At 41.5% G+C, this 19,559-nt stretch overlaps 1 protein-coding gene across 2 annotated transcripts in view; it reads right to left on the bottom strand.

Annotated features, from left to right (window-relative positions):
• Positions 1 to 16,600, bottom strand: part of PIGL (phosphatidylinositol glycan anchor biosynthesis class L) — a 78,365-nt gene extending 61,765 nt beyond the window's left edge. The window contains exons 1-2 of one of the 2 annotated variants that reach the window (XM_034752177.1): positions 16,093 to 16,600; positions 13,894 to 13,993 (exon numbers count right to left, since the gene is read on the bottom strand). In XM_034752177.1, coding sequence (XP_034608068.1) covers positions 13,894 to 13,993; positions 16,093 to 16,585 — 593 coding nt within the window. In that variant the 5' untranslated portion in view covers positions 16,586 to 16,600. The remainder of the gene's footprint in view (positions 1 to 13,893; positions 13,994 to 16,092) is intronic. The other variant, XM_034752176.1, reaches the window with a different exon arrangement.
• Positions 16,601 to 19,559: the final 2,959 nt, after the last annotated feature.

Raw genomic sequence — 19,559 nt, 5'->3', positions numbered from 1 at the left:
CTAGAAAACAGTGGTATCAGGCAGCCCTAATGGGGAGAGGCAGATTTGATAAAAGCAACTACCTTCCTAGAAAAAGTAGAGCACCAATAGCTTTGAGAAACCACAAGCATTTTCAGCTCTGGGCTATAATTGCATTTTAATCAACATCAAGGAGAGTATAGAGGAGCACATGAACCTTTGGCCTTAATAATTCTGTATGAAGTCATCCAACTCAACAGGAATTATTACCACCACCAACAGCTAAGAAAACATGTAAGGTTTGCTTCCCAAAGCAGTTCTGGTTTTGTAAGCGAATGTGGTCATAAAATGCAGTGGTATATATGGCCTTTAAGAGTTACACCAGTTCTATGCCACAGGAAACCTTTCCCTGTGATTTACTACTTTCCATTTATTAACATATATGCTTTATACTCAGATTATCTCCATGACATAGGCCAGGCCACCTCCTTTTGCATCTCAGCCTGTCTGTGGCTACCTTTGGAGGAATAATAATGTATTTCAAAGTACTTAACAAACATTAATTTAGCCACATACACAACACCCCCCACTCCTCCTGCGTGGCAGATAAGTAAACATGAGTTCCATTTCACAGATAAAAATACTGAGGGATAGAAAGGACAAGTGACTTGCCCAAGGTCACCCAGCAAATCAGTGGCACAGCTTGGACTAGAGCATGGGAATCATCACTCTTGGCCCTGCTTCTCTGAGCACTAGACCATGCTGCAAGTTCGGACTGGAATACTTGGTGTCACTGATGTGTTACTGTACCAAGCAGGGGCTATTTACACTGTGACATTCATGTGGAATTTAAATTTAGCACATCATTTTTCATAGCATTTCTGTCATTTTGCTGCCTTCACAGTGTCCATGTGGGCAACTTACTGGCACCATCAAAAATGTCTTCCGTGGCTATTTTCAGTGGAGGAGGACAACAGTTGAAACCCTGAGTAGTCTATTGGAAATCAGCAAAACCAAAAAGACACTCCTCTCCTCAGGGGCACAGCTGATTAAGTTAACAAAACAGAGGATCCTGTTAGGTGCTGGGAAGTTCATTTGTTTGCATCATAGAAAGATGAAAACAGAGAATGACTGGCAGAGCTCGGACCTGTTTTCTACATGTCTTTGAAGCACACAGAATACTTGTGGGGGAGATCAAAAACAACAACAATTGCAAAATCTCAAGGCTTTAACTGTTACCACAATAAATAATGAGGGGGTCTGTGTGTGATTTCTATTGCTATCTTAAAACCAGGAGATGAGTGGATTTCCCTGCCCCTTGCCCTCTGCCCTGAAGGCAAAGGCCAACTTTATCAGATTTCTAAAGCACATTTGTTAGGTTTTCTTAATATTGCTTTACCAGAGCTGACTACCTTGATTCAACCCAATTAATATTAACCCTACACAGGCCGGGGGAGAGGCAGGGGCTATGGACTAGAATGTCTAACAGATTTTTCCATCACAACTTTCTATATTGATGATCTAATATTTTGTTTCATGTTTAGCAGTTTTTACTTTGCTAAAATAATCTTGGGCACTAGCAAGCTGAAGTCACGCAAGTAAAAAATGTGATTCTTTGCATTTGTTCTGATTGGGCTTCTACAAACTCCCTTGGTCTTTTATTAACTCTCCTCCACTTCCCCCCTGCTTTTAGTCAGATCTTTTGGCCTCTTTGGCTAGCTTACTCACTCTATAGCAAACCCTGCTGTGACTCTACAGAAATAGGGTCTGACAAGGTCTGTGTTTACATCTGAAGTGGGGTTCTCACATGTTTTGAAAAGCCCCAACTGATAAATGAGAGCTCATCGCTCTCAGGGGGTGATCCGGGGGACGTGTCCCTTTAACACTGAAAGGGTGGCTATCCCTTTTGCCACAGCCCCTTCTCTTTTGTGAAAAATTCAAGGAAATTAATGATGCTGGAAAGCTGAGAAAGGAGATGGGCTCACAGGAGTCTCAGTGAGGTCAAAGGGGCTGGTTTCTATTATGGGAAAAACATCAAACTTATGACAAAACGGTTAAACAAAACTTACTACAACAAAGCCATTGCACTGGAAAGTAATTTTCCTGGAGGGCAAAGGACAGCTTCCTAACCTCAAAAAGAGCTTAAAAAACCAACTATCAATAGGACCAAAATTTTCAAAACTAGGAGACTGAAGTTAGGCGCCTAAATAAATGGCCTGATTTTCAAAACTGCTGCCAGTGATTTCAGTAGGTGCTGTATGCCCAGCACTTTTGAAAACCAGGCCATTTATTTAGAAGCCTAAATAAGGATTTAGGAGCCTAACTTTAGGCATCTATTTTTGAAACTCTTGCCATAGATCCTTTAATGATATTGACAAATCAGGTTTTTTTTAAACCACACATTATCACAATGCCTCCCCAAAACAAAACTGAACACAAAATTCAAGAGTCCTACCACATTTAAGTGAAACCTGTCTGAAGCGATCACATAAGGTCTCAACAAATCACTTGCTTACCAAAGGCTGTTTTCTAATCAAGGTGGAACAGAACTGTACTCAACTGAATGAGATTATGATGAAATGGTCTCAAACCAGGAGGTTGCTTACTTTATAATACACTGAATTTCTACAACACTTTTCACCTGAGGATCTCTAATCCTTACTACAAACATCCTTCTTAATTAAAGAAAATCTTTATCAATATTAAATAAGCTTCTCAGCACTATTGTGAGGTAAATAAGGGATCTATCAATCACTTAATTCCTCCCAGAAATATGCAGCCATTGGAACTGATGCAATTCTTCTACCACTTAGTAGCAAAAATCCCATTGACTTTAATAGTGCGGAGTCGGGCTGACAACACTGAAGGTGGAAGATAGCACAAACTAAACTGAGCTCTTGGAGAGTACACCATTGCAGGGACTCTCAAACTTGATTGCACCGCGACCTGCTTCTGACAACAAAAATTACTACATGACCCTAGGAGTGGGGACAGAAGCCTGAGCCCGTCCAAGCCCCATGGTCCAAGATGGGGGGGCCAAAGCCTAAGCTCCACCGCCCCATGCAGGGGGCCCAAAACCAGAGCCCAAGGGGTTCAGCCCCAGGAAGGGAGCCTGTAACCTGACCCCCCACCACCCAAGGCTCAAGCCATCAGGCTTCGACCCCAAGTGGTGTGGCTTCAGCTTCGGCCCTTGGCCACAGCAAATCTAAGCCAGACCTGGCGACCCCACTAAAAACGGGTTGTGACCCACTTTGGGGTCCCAACCCATAGTTTGAGAAATGCTGGGTTAGAGGGAGTGGTTTCACAGTCTATCAAACCAGTATTCAGGGATGATCCTGCCAGGTACAGAGCACTGTCAATTCCTACTGCTCTTAATGTGTTGAATGTGATGCAAACTAGAGTGAAAGGAAAGAGGGTCTCATGTTGCTCTCTAGTGACTCCTTTTGGCCAGTTGAAGGTACCAAGTTGGTAAACTGAAGAGAGAGCAATGTCCGGTCTTCCTGGCCAGATGGCAGGGGAAATTGAGGAGACCCTTCCCCTCTTCCCCAAAAAATTACAAACACACCCAGTGAGAAAGCCTTAGGTTTGAGAAGGAGCAAGGAAAGAGCTGGCTGAAATTCTGGCTCACTGAAGTCAAATGGGAGTTTTGATGTGGGACTTCAATGGGGTCAGGATTTCACCCGTTCTTTTTCACTGGCATGCTTTATTGTTCATCTCTTTGGCAGATCCTGTTAATTCACAGTAATTAATCAGATTTATATTGTGTGTGTCTCCAGCACTGGTTCATTAGACACATTAGAGCAATTCAAATCAATAAGGCCATCTACAACTCAGATAAACACAATAAAACTAAATTGGTAGAGTCTGACTCATTATTTAAATGCATTACTTTTGGACAAAAATTTTCAAATCCTAACCCAAAGGTTCACATTCCCAGTTACATAAGCTCATCCTCTGAGCACTTTTTAGATTTTTCTGATCATCACAAATCTGACACACACACTGTTTATTTAAGGATATATTTTTCCCATGACCCTTCAGAGTCACTTCCTTCCACCAAATCTCCACGCAAGAGGAGCTCATTAGAAATGAAACAGGAGGAAGTGCAGTAAAGTGTGTTTACCTTGCTAGGGGGGAAAAAACAGATCCAACAACAATGAACCATTATATGAAAAATGAGTTTGAGTCTCTCAGCAGCCTGATATCAAACCTGGAGACCTTGTGATCTGCCTGGGCAAATGTGCTGCATTGTCTAATCAGAACCCTTTTTGGACTGGAGAGGAATAGTAAAAAATGAGTAAGAAATGGAATTTCCATGGAAACTTGGAAGCAGATCGAGTGTTATTTGCAGTACAAGCCTTTGTCTTCTAGTTGACACAAATCCCAGCTATTATTTTCTTTGCAGCGCAAGTTTGGGCCAAACACTGTCACATTAAAGCTGTGCCAGTCGATTTTATCTTCTGCCCAGCACGACTGTCCACATAAAGTTAGAGACGCTGCTACAAAGAGTGGCCTGGTATTTATTTTGCCAGAAGCCAACAAAACTTCCCTTAGCAAAGGGAGAAGATTTGGAGTTCTTTTTTGCTAATCCTCAAAAGAAGGTGAAAGCAACCTAGAAAAAGTCTCTTGTTTACATCTGACACCACAGCCTGGCAGTCAGCCAGAGCCTTGGCAGATGTGCCCTGCATTAATGGGAACTTAACTAGTTATTCATATTTGGTCAATTACATGCTAATACTTTCCATATACCTTGGGGTGAGACACACATTGTTGCAATCTCAGGACCTATATTTACAGGTAAATTAGTTGAGGGAATGTATCAAAACTGTTATATTTCATGAGCTTTAAAAGATGCCCTTTGTCATCCTAGCTATAAAATTATGCCTGACAGGTTAGAGATTTAGCTTTCTTTATTGCTAGCCATAGTCTTGTGGTCAGTGAACTGCACATTTATCACACAATTGAGATTTGTGCTGCCGGTGTTTTTATGATTCTTTGGGGAAATCTTTAGCTTTGTTGAAATAACAGCTATTGCACCAAAGTCAGACATTGATCTTTACTTAAGGCTTCGAAATATCCCATTCTAGTTCACTGTTTTTACTGTACCAAGGGCAGATATAGAACCTGGGATCCTGGATCTACTCCACCGTCAGCAGGATTTGAGTAATATATAAGAGGTACACATATAAAAAAATTAAATCAGGGGAACAGCATTAACTTTAGTGGTGTTTTGGTTTTCTAAATTAGAATTCTCCTCCCAAGAAAGAAATCACCCAGGAAATACTTTGCAATCACCTTAGGAAATCATAATTAATAAATGTGACTGGGCTACCTGATAAATATATTCCTGGTTTCTATTACATCACCTCAGACAGTTTTACCTGTCAGCCTGACCTTAGACAGAAAGGCCTTGAATTCAGAGAGAAGGACTGATCTACAATTCGGTTAGCTGGTGCTGTTGCAGTCTGCTACATGGGTAGGAGGCGTGGGGTAGGAGGCGGACGTGCCTGTGATTAGCACCAGTTTCTAAGGAATGATCGAGATTTACTTGTGAACAAGCCGATTACAAGGCCATCCCAGTTCACATCACCACATTAACATCTCTGTTCAGTACCTGAAAGCAGGGACGGTGCAGTCTTACAATATCTGGGAAAACTAAATTGCATTGAAGCGCTCACATCTAAAAGCTTTTCTCAGTATAGCAGAGACTCTAATGAGTAACTGTGCACATACCATTCTGCACTCCCTGCTGTGTTTGTGATGGGATAGAAAAGAGAAGCACAAGGAAAAAATCAGGTTGGTTCATAGTAGAATAATTCATATTCCAACTTCCAGGCTCAGAGAAATTCAATTTACAAGAATCAGAATAGCTCCACATTCTGAGAATACTATGTTATATAGCTGCCCCTTAATACTGTAAACTAAGGGCATGATGTTGCAAGCTGCTGAGCATCTCTTGAATAGTAGTGAGCACTTGAAACCTGCACTGAGACTTCAATGGGATTGGAGGGTGCTCAGCACCTGACAGGATTGGATCCTAAGGAAGTGCTCATAGGAGGCTTCTTAATGCACCAAAATAACCTGTCGTTTTCTCTCCCATCCTTTTGTCTGTTCTGGCTCCCCCAGCCAGGAATAATCTCCTTATCTGATACGCTCACACTTCCAAGGCCTTGGTAATGACTCGTGACCCAATCAGTGGTTTTGGAAACAAGAATATCTCCATCTGTGGATGACAGACACTACATACAGACAGGCTGAGTCAGTGATAAAGCCAAGAGGATTGCACAAGGCATCTTTTGCATAAAAGGTTCCCCTTTTCACATTTTTACTGAAGTCATTTTATTCTACACATTCCAAAATCAGGGTAGACAACAGAAGCATTGCCCTGTCTCCTGAAAATTCAAAGCTATTTTTTTATTTTCAAGAACCTCTCCACATCTCAGGCTGATCCTTGTCAAGGCCAAGCAACCCATTTTGTGTGTGTGTGTGTGTGTGCGTGTAAATGAAGTACTGGTGAAAAGTGAAGCCCTGGAGACTTAAGTCCTCTATTTATCCCTAAAAAGGCAACGGCAGAGCAAGTTTTCCTACATCTCTCTGCCAGTGTGACTGAACCTGCCTTTGACAGGGTCACCCATGATGGGAGGAGCCAAGTTCTTCTTGGCCCATTCAGTTTTTACTGTCTCTGCTTAAGCATTCAGCAAGAGGTGGTGGGTTTTGTGATGTGGACATCTTTCTACTGAGAACTAGTCTGACACATTCATTCATAGAGACCACTGAACAGTCACTGCCAAACTCAAGGGTTAAAAAATGATGAGTCATGCTCTCAGAATCATGAGATTGGCTTTAAAATCATAAATGTTGAGTTCTTTATAGTTGCCTTTTGATTTTTTAACTCTTTGGTTCACATTTTCAAGCTTTTTTCAGGATAGAGGGATAAGGGCTAGAAGCTTGCTTTTTTTTTTTATGAAAGTTTAGATTCTCACATAATCACATGACTCTAGGAGCTGTCTCTTCAAGAAAAAACACCAACTTATTAAAAATCTCCTACAGTCACCCCCAACTTTATTCACTTTACTTCCCTAGAGGTTTTGTATGGTGATCACCCTCCTTCTGACAAAATGAGACTGGATGGAATTTATTTCAGAATTCCTCAATGATGCTGTTTCTTTAGCTACAGCACTCACTGTTGGATACACAAGATCTTCCCCCTGCACAGGGGTTGAAATTGTCTTTGCAGCACTCTTACCTCGGTGTAGTGAAAAACCTGGGTCTTTTAACTAGGCTTCTGGGACAGCCAGTGTTGCCAACCCTCATGATATTGTCATGAGTCTCATGATAATTATTGTTTTCCTTAAAGCCCCAGCTCCTGGAGTCAAGTGGATATGTGATTATTTCAGCCTTCATTCTTAAAGTAAAAGTAAGTTTCTAGCCCTCGTGCCTATGGAGAAAGCTTCAAAATGTGACACTCATGCACTCTAAAGGCTCAAAAAAACAGAAGCCCAATAAAAAGAATGCCAAATCTATTATTTTTACACACCTCATCCTTCTCAGATTTTGGAAGGCACTTCAGATTCTTAAACCTTGGGTTGAGTGCTGTAGCTAGCTTTAGAAATCTCACATTGGTACCCTCTTTGCATTTTGTCAGATCTGCAGCAAAAGTGTTCTTAAAATGAACAACATGTGCTGAGTAATCATCTGAGACTACTATAACATGAAATATATGGCAGAATGTGGGAAAAACAGAGCCGGAGACTTACAATTCTCCCCCAAGGAGTGCAATCACAAATTTAATTAACACATGATTTTTTTTAATGAGCGTCATCAGCATGGAGGCATGTCCTCTGGAGTGGTAGCCAAAGCATGAAGGGTCATACGAATGTTTAGCATATCTGGCACATAAATACCTTGCAATGCCGTCTACAAAAATCCCATATGAACGCCTGTTCTCACTTTCTGGCGATATTGTAAATAAGAAGTGGGCAGCATTATCTCTCGTAAATGTAAACAAACTTGTTTGTCTTAGCGATTGGCTGAACAAGAAGTAGGACTGAGTGGACTTGTAGACTCTAAAGTTCTGCATTGTTTTCTTTTTGAGTGCAGTTATTTAAAAAAAAATCTACATTTGTAAGTTGCATTTTCATGATATAGAGATAGCTCTACAGTACTTTTATGAGGTGAATTGAAAAATACAATTTATTTTATCATTTTTACAGTGCAAATATTTTAATCAAAATAATAATATGAAGTGAGCAGTGTACACTTTATATTCTGTGTTTTAATTGAAATCAATATATTTGAAAATGTAGACAAATATCCAAAAATATTTAATACATTTCAATTGGTATTCTATTGTTAAACAGTGTGATTAAAACTACGATTAATCGTGATGAATTTTTTTAATCGCGATTAATTTTGGACTTAACTGCGGGAGTTAACTGCGATTAATCGACAGCCCTACATATTATTAATAAAATGATTTATAATTTACACATTTTTCTTCCACTCTCCAACTGTCTTTTTCCTCGGTTGTGGGAACTGACTTGGAAATCCTGGAGTCTGAGCCCTGCGCAACTCAGGGGGTGAAGCCTGGTTGGGGTGCGGGGCAAAGTTAGCTTTAAGCCATCGTTATGCCCTCTCAGGCAGATCCTCAGCTGCTGTAAATTGTTGGCGTTAGGACAATTCACACCAGCTGAGGAGCTGCGCCTCCGAATTCTCTACCTGGCCCGTAGTGCCTAGCAAAACTAATTAACAGCCCCAACAACTGCTCTAAGTTATGAGTATCTTGAACGGGCGGTCTGTTGGCCATTCCCTCTCCTGGGCATGCTGCTACTTCAGGACCATTCCCCAGCGAGGAGACCCTTTATGTTGGAATGTGGCCCACAATTAGGGCCACTAGTTGTATACTGGATTTAGGCTGTTTTTAACTGAGGAAGCATGTACAGTAATTGCCTTAAGTGCCCACCCAAAAATCATTAGAAAGCAGTTGCTTAGTATAGATGTTTTTAAAATGCTGAACAAACACTGTCCTGGAAATCCTGGGGCTAGTTTAAAGGATTCCTTAAGATCAGAGGGTTGCCTAATGAGAGGTTGGTGTAAGTTCCACTCTAGGCTGATGGAGTGATGCTTAGGTTTTGTGTGAGTATGTAAAAAGAAAGTGTCATGTATGGCTTTATATGCAACCCTAGCCATGGAGAACACTGAGCATGTCATTCAACTTTACACTTCAAATATGCTTCCCTTTTGTATATTGAAAATTCTACTAACTCAATTTTAGATTATGCAAAGAAAGAGGAAGTAGCATGACTCAGCTCTATGCTACAATGGCTGGAGCAGATCCAGACCTAGCAATCCTTTGGGTTTTCCTTTTCCTTACCAAAATACAAGTTTGCAGCTTGGATAATGTAAAGCATGCAGTGTTTGGGTAAGGAACGCAAAATGGGCACTGTGCCTGCCCTGGTCCTTGTGTCAAGCAGGAGCTCTTTACATTTATGGGAAATTCTCCGCTGCAGAATTAGGAAGAAAGCACAAAATACAGAAGGGCTCAGAATTTACCCACTGCCAAAGAGGAGCAACCTTCTGAAAATGTCACCTCCTTTGTAGCTATAGAATTTCAAGGACTGTTAATGGCAATAGTGATGGTAATAATAATAAATAACGCTTTGTACTGCTATAGTGACTTCCATCTGAGGCTATCAAAGAACTGAATAGACGTGAATTCATTAAGCCTCACCTCACACCAAACTGGTAAATACTTTTACTATAATCCCCATTTTACACAAGTGGAACTGAGGCATAAAGAGGTAAATAATTTGCCCAAAGTCACACAGCGAATCACTGGTGGAGCTGGAATAAGACTCAGGAATCCTTATTCCCATTGCCTCGTTCTAACAGCAAGACAAAACAGCTTCTCTATAAATCTTAACTGTCTAAAAAACATTCCTGCTCCTCTAACCATTTTGTTTCACAGAAATGAGGGAATATACACCTTGGAAGTAAACTCGTCACTCTAGGGATGTGCTTGTGTATCAACAGTATTCAAAACAGCATCCTCAAGTCTTTAACTCAGTCCTCACTCAGCTTCTAACAATGTCAATGTGAGTTACAGGTGCTCTGCAGCACTCAGGATTTGGTCATAAAAAGGGATCTGATGTCTGAGTAAGAATTGAGTAAAACTTCAGGAGTTGGCCCTTTAACTTGTTGGCAAAAAGTGAGCCTATTTGCTAGTATCTGATGATGAAGTAAGGTCTTTACAGATAAGGTCCTAATTTTTTATCTCACATTCAAGTTAATACCTATCTCTGTGCCTTTCAGACACTTGCCTCCATTGTGAAGATCACACATCACTCATTTTTTACATAAATGGTAATCAGGAGAGGTTATCCAGGCTCTTCTTTTTAAACTACCTGCACTTTATCTATTAAGGAAACCAAGGTATTGCTTGCATAAAACAATGCTCTGGGTTGTATATATAGGTGAGAATGCGTGACCAGTGTCAGGAAGCTTGCATCATATACTAACCAATTGCACATTGCACTGGAGAGGTCACCAGCCAGCTGGACCACCACTTCTATTTTTTTGAGTATCCTTTTTGTAAATTTTAAGAGAGACTTGCTTCAATTACAGGATATTTTCTGTTCCTTTACACTTTGCCAATTTCAGTGACTTGTCTTTTCCCGCCACAGTACTGACTGTTGCAATATGGCAACACTGTAAAACAGAGTTACCCAAAAGCAGCTCAAGAGAAGGGAAGGGGAGCAGCTCTCCATTCACTTAAAAGGGGGAATAAACACTTATCTTATCTGACCCAAAAAACTCTGTTGAACTAAAATGGAAAGTCAGACCTAAACCCTCAAAAGCCAGGGAATTCAGGCCTGTTAACTCAAGAGAAAACAAAGAACCATAGGAATATCGGACTGGAAAGGATCTTGAGAGGTCATCTAGTCCAGCCCTATGTGCGGCAGCAGGACCAAGTAAACCTAGACCATACCTGACAGGTACATGTCCAATCTCTTCTTAAAAACCTCCAGTGATGGGAATTCCACAACCTCCTTGGAAGTTGGTTCCAGAGTTTAACTACCCTTATTATTGTTAGAATGTTTTTCCTAATATCTAACCTAAATCTCCCTTTGGGAAGACTGAGTCCATTACTACTTATCCTATCTTCAGTGAACATGGAGAACACTTGATCTCCTTCCTCTTTTTAACAGCTCTTAACATATTTGAAGACTGTTATTAGGCTGACTCCCCCTCCCCCCCCAATCTTCTTTTCTCAAGACTAAACATGCCCAGTTTTTTAAAGCTTTCCTCACAGATCAAGTTTTCTAAACCTTTTATCATTTTGTTGTTTTCCTCTGGACTCTCTACAATTTGCCCATATCTTTCTTACAGTGTGGGGCCCAGAACTGGACACAGTACTCCAGCTGAGGCCTCATCAGTGTCGAGCAGAGCAAGACAATTACCTCCCATGTCTTGCATACAACACTCCTGTTAATACACCCCAGAATGATATTATCCTTTTTTGCAACTGCAACATATTGTGGACTCATATTCAATTTGTGATCCACTAGAATCCCCAGATCCTCTTCAGCAGTACTACCACTGAGCCAGTTATTCTCCATTTTGTAGTTGTGCATTAAGTGAAGTACTTTGCACTTATCTTTATTGAATTTCATCTTGTTGAATTCAGACCAATTCTCCAATTTATCAATGTTATTTTGAATTCTAATCCTGTCTTCCAAGGTGCTTGCAATCCCTCCCGTCTTGGTGTCATCTGCAAATTTTATAAGCAATACTCTCTACATAATTATCCAAGTTATGAATTAAAATATTGAGTAGTACCAGACCCAGGACTGACTCCTGTGGGACTCCACTAGATTCGCCCTCCCAGTTTGACTGTGAATTTCCTTTGAGCATGGTCTTTCAAACAGTTGTGCACCCACCTTATAAGTTCATCTAGACTGCATTTCCCTAGTTTGATTATGAGAATATCATGTGGGACTGTGTCAAAAGCCTTTCTAAAATCAAGATATTTCATATCTACTGTTTTCCCCCAATCCAGTAGGCCAATAACCCTGTCAAAGAAGGAAATTAGGTTGGTGTAGCATGACTTGTGCTTGACAAATCCATCCTGGCTATTCCTTATATAGTTTAATAATTTGTTGCATGTTAAGAACAAAGGTCAGCTTGCGTCCTGGATATTTAGTCTGGTTTTTCTAGCTTTTGTGGGTTTAAATCATGCCTTTACAGTTAATTGTTTGTTTGTTTTTTAATAAAAATGTTTTTTATTGTTTTTATTATGGTTCTTTAAAACTAAAACAACCACCAGTTCATTGTTTTCCTGTACATTTCTCCTCCATTTCTAGTATCAGCCATCAGTCTGTACTTGCATGGAGGTGTAATGAGTGACATAATGAGTCTCTACAATCACTGGGTTCTATGATTCACTAATTCAGCATGATAAACTGCCTCTCCAGAAGAAAGTTTCTAAAGTAATCATAAACACAGGAAGGCTGTCTTCATCATCTACCCTCATGTCCACACAGCATTGAAAAGAATAAGGCCATGTCTACACTAGCACTGAAAAGAATAAGGCCATGTCTACACTAGCATTTATGTTGGCAAAACTCAGGGATGTGAAAAATACACCCCCCGGGCGACATAAATTTTGCTGGCATAAGCGCTCATGTGCACAGGGCTATGTCGGCGAGAGACGCTCTCCCACCAACGTAGCTACTGCTACTCGTTGAGCTGGTTTTATTATGTTGACAGGTGTGCTCTCTCCAATCGGCATAACGTGGCTACAGGAGCGCACAGCACAGCTGTGCCGCTGTAAGCTAGTAAGTATAGACATAGCCTAAGGATCTTGTGCAGACATCTAGTCCATAGCATCAGGGAATTATGTTATCACCTGGTGATGTCTTGACTCTAATACCACAGTTCATTCTTGCATGTGTAGGTGGGACTATGCTATGTTATAAATATGTTATGGGATATTGCTACAGCCCAGCCTCTACAGGGCTATAACTTGGTCACAGATATGCAGACCAGATCAAACCACATTAGAACATGATTCCACAATCTGGGGCCAGGTGCAATTGACTGGTGTAAATCAGCATAAGTGTAACTAAAATCAATGAAGCTACAGCAGTTTACACCAGCTGAGGATCTGGCCAATGTTACTGTCAGCACAGACATGCCTCTAATGCCCTGCCCACACTATGGCTAAAATTGTGCTAACAACAATTCTGTTTAATCTCAGTTGTTGCTACCATGGTTCCCTTGACCAGCGTGGACAGGAGGAATTATTTTAAAGAATTGTAGACACCATAAATATCCAGAGGCCCAGTTCCAACAAAACTCCAATTCATAGACAGGATCTTAACTGACATGCCCAAATCTTTAGCTTGATTACAGAGAATAGTTAAGGGCCCATCTACACTATTAGCTGTAACTACCTTGTAACCAAATCAGGGAACAGCTGTATTTTAATGCTGTAACCAGTCCCCTGATATAGTGATATCTGTAGCACAGACTTGCTCATAGATGACATGGTCTGAGGGGTCATCTTGAACAGTTTGGCTAGCACAGTACTTGGGGGGAAATAATATAACTATGCTGCCCAGACCCACTGAGCTAGAACTCAGCTAGCATGGGAACTTGTCATGTTTTCAGTTGCTTTGTGGACAGGCCTTAATTGAAATGATCTGAGCACCAAGATATATTGGAATTCACGTCCAAATGATCTGGATTTCCTTACACAGTACTAAAGAGTTAGCCAATAAATGTTACACTACACTTCCATTTGACTGATAATGAAGTTCACAGCAAGGGACACTAGGTTAAACTTTTACTAAATGTCCAAGTCCAGGGTGCATTAGTTGATATTTCCTATTTACAGACAACAATGGTATTCTGCTATAATTAAAAAATGGTTACCTGTGGTCAATAACTGTTACATTGGAAGGAGGGATCCCCAAAATAGCACAACTCTGTACAAGTTCATTCTTACGAATCTCCCCTTGATTGTAGTAATTTCCTGAAAATAACAAATGCAGTAACACTATAGTTTACTTCAATTTAGCATGGAACAAACATCTCCATCCTCAAATCCTCAAAGCATCAAGTATATGTAGTACCACATGTAAGATCTGAAAGTAGTTAGTACTAGGGTTCCCCACCTGAGGAAGAGGTACATTATGGGGAGCAAGTCCTATAGCTTATACTCAGGAAACACTCCCTTTGGCCCAGTGTAAAGTTTTAGGACCCAGTACTTGACTTCAAATGGAGTTGCACATTCATCTCTTAGAGCAGAGTTTGACTCTTTATAATTAACGAGTTCTCTTGGTTGGAACACAGGAATTTGACACACCAAATCAGATGAATGGTCCATCTAGTCCAGTATCCTGTCTCTGACAGTGGCCAGTATCAGATCCTTCAACAGAAGATGCAAGAACGCCCATAATGGATAATTATGGAATAACCTACTCTTAGGGAATTTTTTTCCTCCCTCCTCCCTCAATCTATTCATGTCTGGCTTATGTCCTGAAGCATGAGGGTTTATAGCTCTCTTACGTTTTTATCCTTTTTAGTGTTACAGCGAACAATCTTATTATCCATATAAAGGACTTTTACTAAAAATACCCGTGACTAAAACGTAGCCTTATATGTAAGAAATGCTCTAGACTGAGCTGGCTTGGTGGCATTGTGCTAACGTCTCTGCACAGTGGTGAGAAACCCAAGTGGGGTCCAGTTCTGGTCTCTCATGATCCAAACCAGCAAGCAACACACTGGAGGCTGCATATTCAGCTCTGGATGGGTGACAGACTTTGACTGATAACAGAGTAATAACAATGGGCTCCAAATATTCCATCCCGTTCTTCTCACCTAGAGAGGTTTTAATAACTTGAAACCTTGAGAATTGGGAACAGAAGAGTTGAGGGTAAGCTACCTAGAGTCTTGAGACCTACAGAGGACCTCTTCTTCCCATCAAAACATGACTCAGATGTGTATTTGACACTACATAGTTTCTAATAAGGAAATTCATGACAAAAAGATTCTTGATCCTTAACTCACATTATAAGCTCCTTGGAGCAGGAACCCTATCTTTTATGTCTGTGCAGTCCCATGCACACTATAATGTTTTATAAACAATCATATGTTTGAGATTCTACACAACTAAATGTCTTTCTTTGCGCTATTATCTAAGTAATTTTAAAGTGTTTTGGGAGGTACAATTGGCATGGAACTCACTACCTCAGATATCTTTTTATTATACTTTTTACCAGTGGTTCCTAACCACTGATATCTATCACAGTACTAGTACTTCAGGATTTGGGGAATGGTCCTCTGGATGTATCCCTCCCACACACCTTAATCATTAGCCTCTCTACTGGTCTCCATGAGTTACCACGGCCTACTTTGCATTAAATGATATATGTTCTAGCCTGCTATCAAGTGGGGATTGCATTAAACTATAGTCCCCCAAGAGTAGTCTGAAGGGTCAGTGAGACTGCAGATGTTTCTGGAGCACTATGAACTGAATAGCATGGTGATGTTTTAATGCATCACCATCATATTGCGTCAGGCACAACGATGCAATATTGTGTTTTGTCACAGTGTACTGATATTTTGTAAGCGATGCTACAGTGTATCATGATGGGACAATTACTTCACAATGGAGTGCACATCTACTACAAGGTCACACATAACATTGTGAAGTTGTAACATACAGTGTGATGTTGTGGTGTACTGAAGTCATAATGTGGTAAAATAGGGTTACCTCCAGGATTGTCCTGCAGTCTCCAGGAACTGAAGATTAATCTTTAATTAAAGATTATATCATGTGATGAAAACTCCAGGAATACGACCAAGCAAAATTGGCAGCCTTGGGTATGACACAACTCAGTTACATTATATCATTGTGAAGCAGGGTGATATCATGAGGATGTCGGCTACATCACAAAAACCTGATTGGGTGATGTCAGCATGGGATGCAACACAGGTAATGACATCATGGCATGATGATGTCACAGCATGAGGTGTCACTGGGTGCAGTGTGTTGGCATTTCCCTCATCTGGTCAATGTTGGCCAGACCCAGACCCACTCCCCCATTCCTCTTTCTCACCCTCCCTCACCTGAAGAGCAGCACAGCAGCCAGAGTTGAGCCCGAAACCTGCCCAGGCTGAGGATTGTGGGAGCAAAGAACATTGCTTCGTCATCAGGGTGCGCCGTCACGACCAGGGCACGTACGTCATCGGCCCGCGCTGGTGCCGCCGCGCACAGGGTTCGGTGTCCCCAACCCGCGCCGCGTCGCCGCAGCCAGCGCGAGCCCAGCCACACCAGCGCAAGCAGCGCCGCCAGGAACGAACCCAGCAGCGCCAGCGCCATAGCGACAGAACCCGGAAGGGACCACGTCGTTCCGGGCGGGAACAAGGACAGGCGGTAGAAAGGTTCCGCGCCTGGAAGGGCTTTTCCCTGAGCAAGGCTCTCTTCTTTGAGTGAACCCAGGAGGGAGTGACAGGGATAACACGCAGGGCTCACTCCCTTCCAGAACTGGCCCACCACATGTCCCCCTTTGGGGAGGGGAAAATGAGCCCCTTGCGGGAACTCCACCCAGAAAGGATTCATACACAGAGAAAAGAGTTCCAGTCTCCCCACTCTGCAGGCTCCCACTGGGACAACAGAAAAGGCCACACCAAGGCCACAATGGGCCCCACATGCGTGTGGTTGTCACACACACCTTTAAAATCACCTCTACCAATGCGTGTATTTTGCTTTGTCCACAATAAATGAATTAACAATGCTTATAATCACTTGTATCGCTATAGTCCCAAGAATGTGCTAGATGACATACCAGCCTCATAGGAAGTACAGTCCCACTCCAAAGAGTTTACATACCAAGTTCTTCCCTCCTGGTTTGAAGGCTCAGATGAGATCCTGCAGTCAGGTCCAAGTGGATGGACCCTTGAATTCTACTGAAATCTGGGATCTACTCATGCAGATCCAGTTGCAGGATTATGACTTTACGTTGTAAACTTTTTGATGCAAGGACTGTCTTTATTATTTGTGTCTTGGACAGCATCAAATACATGAAGTTGACAAATAATAATAAATATAAATATAATAAATGTAGGACTTGAGGTCATATAATTAGTTTATCCCGTTGCTGACTTCTAATGTAGATTACAGAAGCCATGTGAGTTGGTTGTAATCTTCTAAATCACATAGAACTGAAGGAGCAGTAGGGTAAAAGGAGCATGCCATCAGAGATTCCAGACACGTTCAGACCTCTGTGATGCACAACTATTATAACTGTGACAACATGAAATAGAAGGCACTTGGGTGCAGATCAGAGGTTGAAGTTACCATGAGAGGGAGATGGAGGGAATAGAGAAACAGGAAAAAATATATACATTAAAATTAGAAAAGTAACACAATATATTAAGAATGTTTTTCCTGGGGGTGTGCAAGGTAGAAGAGTAGTCAGCAAGGGTAACATCTGAACCACTTGGACAAAAGGTTGTAGAGCTGGATAAGGACTACGGTCTGGGGAAAATCAACATTAAAAAAGCTAAAAACTAAAAATATGTGTACATTTGACATCTTACCTGCAGCTTATCTTGTTTTTACTGTTTATCTTGTCTATTTAGGACCTGAAGCTGTAGAGATTTGTGCACATGCTTAACTTTACACATTGTGAGTAAACCTATTGAAATCAATAGAACCACTCACAGTCCAGAAAATTAACCATGTAAGTGTTTGCAGGTTTGATATTATAGATTGTAAACACTTTAGGGCAGGGAGTGTCAGATCTCAAACTTGTACAGCACTTTAACTTTAACACAATGGGGTCCTATTACTGCAATATAAATACATTTTAATATAATAATAAAAATAATAAAGTACACCCAGCTGCTAGAGTGTCAACCACCAAATAAATATCTGCAGTAATTATATGGACCATCACACCCCCACAGACATTGAAACAGGGCCCTTCACACTCAATGGGGTCTACGTGAGCATGGAAACAAGAGACTCTCACTCCCTAAAATATTAAAAACTACATCCACTAAAAGTCCCTTTTTTCCTGTGAAGAATGCCTGAGAATTGGGACCTCTCTGTGGTGTTATCACATTTAAAATTGCATGTTTAAAAAAATATTATATAATTTATTTGCCGTGGGCAACCTGAAAAAGGGATATTTAAAAAGAAAAACTGACATTTTGATTGCCTCACTAAGACATAAAAAAAAAAAAATCCTTCCTCACTAGAGGGAGATGCTTGAGAAAAATAGCACAAAATTAATTACAAAATGTGAGTCTCCCTGAAATTGAAACTTGGCAAAACTATGTCTCTGTTTTTTTCTCTCTCCCATTGCCCCTCAACCTATACATCATGTATGAAACATTCACAGTGTAAAATATATTGCAGACTTGCCAAGTCTCATTCCGTTTCAGAGGGTGACTCCCTTAATGTAGGATTAATTTTTAAGGTAGTTCTAAAAATGATCTTTCACTTGTGTTGAAGGGTTTTACTGTGCTCCTCTAATTGGAATAATTAATTTCTCACTCATTCACATTTTCACATCTTAACAGCTTTGCGGATGGATTTTTAAAAACATCTTGTGTGCATTGATAATATGTAAAGCTTTTCTCCTTTTGCTGTATTCACTCTTATTTTAATCACACTGACATTGTGCCTGTATGGGATTTGGACTTGCCTTCTCTGTTTATATGGCCCCAACCTATACAGCATTGCCAAACATTTCACCTATTATAAAATATATTGATTTGACCTTATTTGGAGTGTGTATGGAAAGACAGTTTTTCTGGGTATAATCCCATTAGTTTAATAAAATATCGCCAGAAAAATAAAGGATCATCTGTCTATTGTAGGCTCTGTTCCTGCATGCGGGGTCTTGGCAAACGGAACCACTGCAAGCAGAACTATCGCTCACCCGCTGATATTTAATGCACAGGTCGCATCATCAGGCGTTGGAATTGCTAATTTTGAGATGACAACACTCGGTCTGCTCGTGTTAGTGCAACATATTGTCCTGTAAAAGACTACAAATGATTACAACCTCCCCCCGCAAGTGTCACGCTGTAACCCTCTCCTCCACTGCTTAGTGTCCCCACCCACTATCAATGGCTGGCACCTGCCCCACGTCCTTTCTCTCCTTCCCACGGTGAGTTCCCCGTCATGTTCTTGTCCCCCCCCCCCCCCCCCGCCTTTGCCTAGACCCCACCCTATGGCCATGTCTCTGCTTCCCCATAGTCAGTGCCCCCCTTGCCCGCTCCCCACTAAATAGCGAAGGCTGCCCCCTCCCCTACGTGAGTCTCCCCTATGGCCATGCCGCGGGCACCCCGCTTCTTCCCCCCCATGGGGGGGGGAGCCCTTTACCGCCGCACAGACCGACGGGTCCTGGCAGCAGTATAGTGACACCCCTCCTTCCGCTGCCCAGAAACGGATCGGCCCGGTGCCACTGGGACTCCCAGGGAGAATAGGAAAAGACCGAGTGTTTCTGATCCGCCCCTGACAGTGGGCAGAAAATGAGAAACGGGCCTCTGACTGTGCGGGTTTGTTATGTAGCTGTTAGGAC

The sequence above is a fragment of the Trachemys scripta genome, chromosome 18 (genome assembly GCF_013100865.1).
Source record: "Trachemys scripta elegans isolate TJP31775 chromosome 18, CAS_Tse_1.0, whole genome shotgun sequence".
In the NCBI taxonomy this organism is placed as follows: Eukaryota; Metazoa; Chordata; order Testudines; family Emydidae; genus Trachemys; species Trachemys scripta.
Note: the sequence above shows the minus strand (reverse complement) of the source record. Positions and strands in the feature narration are given on the sequence as shown.